Source organism: Eurypyga helias, unplaced genomic scaffold (genome assembly GCF_000690775.1).
Source record: "Eurypyga helias isolate BGI_N326 unplaced genomic scaffold, ASM69077v1 scaffold41534, whole genome shotgun sequence".
NCBI classification, from domain to species: Eukaryota; Metazoa; Chordata; class Aves; order Eurypygiformes; family Eurypygidae; genus Eurypyga; species Eurypyga helias.
The window spans coordinates 1-3,734 of record NW_010248880.1 but is presented as its reverse complement, the minus strand read 5'-3'; the positions used below and the strand labels follow the sequence as shown (position 1 = coordinate 3,734).

Sequence of the window (3,734 nt, the reverse complement as noted above, 5' to 3'; positions counted from 1 at the left end):
GGGAGGGCGGTGAGGGGACACGGAGCTGGGCGTGGGGGCGGTGGGGAAAACCCTCGGGCACAGCTCAAGGAGGCAGCTGCAAGTAGACGTGTGTCAGTCCCGCGAGGGAGGTGTTGGCTGGTGGTAGTAGCGTTGGGATTCCCAATTCCTTCCTTTTTTCTGCATTATTTGTATTAGGTTAACCAAAATGCAGGCTCCTTTGGCTCTCCTCAGCTCCCCAGCTCTGGTAAGTCACTTTTCTTCAGAGGAATAGAACAATACTTAGTGGGGCTATATGATTGTGAATCCTTTCTCCATGTTGCATGGTTCAAAATGCTGTCCTGGACACTCTCAGCTGAGGTGGTATCGTGTGGGTTTGTTCTACCATGGATTTAAAAAGGAGGGGAAACAAGGTGACCTCTGGTGACCGGAGGGTGATGCCACCAATCTTGGTAGATGTGCAGTAAACTACAGGCCCAAGGGCTTCTCCAAAGAGGAGCTAACTGATTGTCACAGGGTTACTCAAACACCCCTTTCTTTCAAGGTATGAATTAGGAAGAAAACGTGTGGAACTGTAGTAACGACTGAACTGCAGTAGCAGATGTGACACGATGCTGAATGTGTGGTCTGTGGTAGGATTGTTCATAGACCTAATCCAACTGGCTGAAATAGAAACATCCTACATTTTCCACATGCCTCTTCTTTTTAGTCTTGTTCCATGTTTGAGATGTTCTCAGAAATTTCTAAGACTGTTCTGTATAAAACGACTGCTCTTTTCTGAGGGTTAATGTGGACACCTCCAACTACAGGGGTTAATTGTCTTTGTTTTGTTTCAGTTCCGGTGCAGTTCCAGGGCTCTGGCCAGACCAGTTTCAGTGTCTGTTTTCAGCAGGCCTGAGGTTCAGGCTGTACAGGTGAGACTTTGATGTGGTAAATTGGGTCCTTTATTTCTGTGCTCACTACCTGTGGTGCTTGATGGTTTCTCCTGAGATGGAAAAGCAAGTTTGCCTATCAAGAGGATGGGTAATCTGGGGATACAGCTTCTGCCCAAAATGAGGATCAGCTTAGCTGATCTTCCACTGCCTTGAGTAGAGGATAAGTGGTGATCAGGTTTTATTGAACTTTTATATTTGTGATTTAAAGCATCATTAGCATGTTTCTTGTCCTGTATCCCACAGGCAGCTGGCGTTTCCCATCCACAGCTGACCCGCCGCGAGTTCCAAACCAGTGCTGTTTCCAGGGATATTGACACTGCTGCGAAGTTCATTGGTGCCGGTGCTGCCACGGTTGGGGTGGCTGGTTCAGGAGCTGGTATTGGGACGGTGTTTGGCAGCTTGATCATAGGCTATGCCAGGTAAGTAAAATGCCAGGCTAGCTTGAATTTACTCCCTTCTTCCAGCACTAAATTCAGTAGATTAGTAGCGGATTCTCTGGAATATATGTCCAGCTCTATGTTTTTAGTGTATGTAAGCAGATACTGTGTTTAACTGAAGCAGTCCTCCTTGGAATATAAAATAGTTGTTATAATCCATTAAGCTATTAGCATGAAAAAGAAGGTGCCTGGATTCTTTGAATCTACCCTGTACTTCTGAACGATGCAGCTGCTCTGTGGAGCTCTGCCTGCCTCTAGAATAAACGAAGCAGTAGTTGCTGGGAACTGTTGCTTGATACCACCAGGACAGGTGAAACTTGCCCTCAGGGTTCAACATCACTCAAAATCAGGGCGAAGCTTTCTCATTCCAACCCCAAAATCCATTGCCTCTGTGACATAATCCTGGCTTTCTGTGATAGGGACTCTGGTTTGGATTTTTTTTTTTTCCTCTCACTGTGGAATTTTTTTTGTTTGTTTCTCCTTCTCTCCGCTTTGTCCCCCTCACTTGTACAACATGCAGGAATCCATCTCTCAAGCAGCAGCTTTTCTCCTATGCTATCCTGGGCTTTGCCCTGTCTGAGGCCATGGGTCTCTTCTGTTTGATGGTGGCATTCCTTATCCTCTTCGCCATGTGACAACTTCTGGGCCTGGCTGCGGCTTCCATCACTCTGTCCTCTGCGGTTTGAGTCTGCTTCCATCAGAGCGTTCCAGACTGACAACAATTAAAGGAAAGATTTCTCTAAATAAACTGGTGGCTTTTTTTTTTTTCTTTATTTCTTTTTTTTTTTTCCCCCCTTATGTTCTGGTCCAGTGGTGGGGAAATCCTTGGGGAAGCTGGTGTATTGGTTGAAGAGGGTAATATCCCAGGTATGGGGACACCCACTGATAAAGGGGAATATGACGTGGCTGCGTGGGAGGAGGAAAACTGATGTGAAGCCAGCCAAATAAGAGATGTCCCTGAATAGCTCAAATCTATGGAAAAATTCCAATGGGCAGTGCCCTAGTAAAGGAAGTACTTGTCTGTGAGCTGAGTGTTTGTATTTTCCGCCTGCTCATGCTGAAAATGCTGCGTGTACCAGTGAGGACACAAGGGTGTGCACTGCCGTGTTGTCTGAATGTTCTTTCACAAAGAAGAGCAGGTTTCAGCGTCACACTGTTCACATGCCTCTTCAAAGCATCAGTTTACACACAGGACCACAGCTGAGCTGGATTTCTTTTTTTTCCCCCCACCCCCAACAGTTACGTACTTCAGCTGGTTTAGACACTGGAGTAGACTAGGGAGGAGGAATTCTAAAAGTCTAACCTGTATCTTGGCACCTGTGGTAAGACAGCTGTGCCTTTAAGGAAGGTGAGCACTGGGGGAGCTTGGCTGGTTATCTGCTTTAGGTAATGGAATTAATGCAGCTGCTGTGTGTGCTTAAAGCCTCTGAAGCGTGGTTGTGACCTCCCTGGGGATGTGAACGGGGTACAGCAACTGCTCACAATTGCTGCTTTTACACCCTGGAGGGGGAAGAGGGGTTAGAAGGATTTGTCTCTGAGAAGGAAGGAAACGTGGCTCTGAAAAAAGAACTTGAGGGAGACTTGCTGGATGAACTTGAGAGGGGAAAACCCTAAATCTGCAGCCAGGCTGGCTCTTGGGGACAAACATGTAACCCCCAACAGTAATACCGTACGTTGGGAATCTTCTCGGGGTGTTGACAGCTGGTTGTAGCTGTCAGCATGTCAGCTGCTCGGCAGAGTCAGGAAAACGACAGTTACCTGGGGCTAAGCTAGTTAGATTTATTCTCTCTTCCACATAAAAAACTGTATCAGTAACTGCTGCTGGTGCATCCCTGGTGAAGCCAAAGCGACCTTGGAACAGTGATCGCTCGCTGGTGGTCGCCCACCCTTGCTGTAAGTACCCCAGTGCTGCTGGGCGGCTCTCGCAGGTGGCGGAGGGGTGAGATGCTCCGTGCAGGCCCGGAGCGGAGCCGCTGGTTTCCCGTGAGCTGCAGTCCGGGCCTCACCCCCTCTCCCCACCCTGGCCAGGCTGTTCTGCTCCCCGTTTCCGGAGCCTCCCGGGGTGAGGGGGAGCCCTGGGCAGGGCTTTGGCTGCTGCCTGGGGCCAGGGCACCTGCCTCGGGCCGTGCTGAAACGCTGCCCTGCCGCGTCTCCGCACCGCGGCGTGTGGAGGCCTTCTGCTGGCGAGCGTGTTGCACCAGCCGCTTCCCAGCAGGGCTTTTTCCACCCAAAAAGCACCAAAACTGGTATTTCTGTTGCTTCCAGCCCGGGAGACCTCCGCCGCAGCAGGGGGCGCGCTGCTTCGCGGTGGTACACTCTAGCCTACCATGCGGCGTCTCAGTGGAGGGGGCGCTCTAGCCGCGTGGGGAGACTCTGTGGTGGC

The 3,734-nt window shown here is 49.9% G+C and overlaps 1 protein-coding gene across 1 annotated transcript; it reads left to right on the top strand.

Annotated features, from left to right (window-relative positions):
* The first annotated feature begins 123 nt into the window (after positions 1–123).
* Positions 124–2,100, top strand: ATP5G1 (ATP synthase, H+ transporting, mitochondrial Fo complex, subunit C1 (subunit 9)). Its single transcript, XM_010151199.1, has 4 exons — positions 124–226; positions 816–893; positions 1,158–1,333; positions 1,872–2,100. Exons 1-4 carry the CDS (start codon positions 188–190, stop codon positions 1,984–1,986), a joined length of 408 nt encoding a protein of 135 aa, XP_010149501.1. The 5' UTR covers positions 124–187; the 3' UTR covers positions 1,987–2,100.
* The last annotated feature ends 1,634 nt before the right edge of the window (positions 2,101–3,734 follow it).

Coding starts and splice junctions, on each gene's coding strand:
- ATP5G1 (XM_010151199.1), top strand. CDS start 188: ATGCAGGCTCCTTTGGCTCTCCTCAGCTCCCCAGCTCTG. Junction 227..815: donor TCCTCAGCTCCCCAGCTCTG/GTAAGTCACTTT, acceptor GTTTTGTTTCAG/TTCCGGTGCAGTTCCAGGGC. Junction 894..1,157: donor CTGAGGTTCAGGCTGTACAG/GTGAGACTTTGA, acceptor TGTATCCCACAG/GCAGCTGGCGTTTCCCATCC.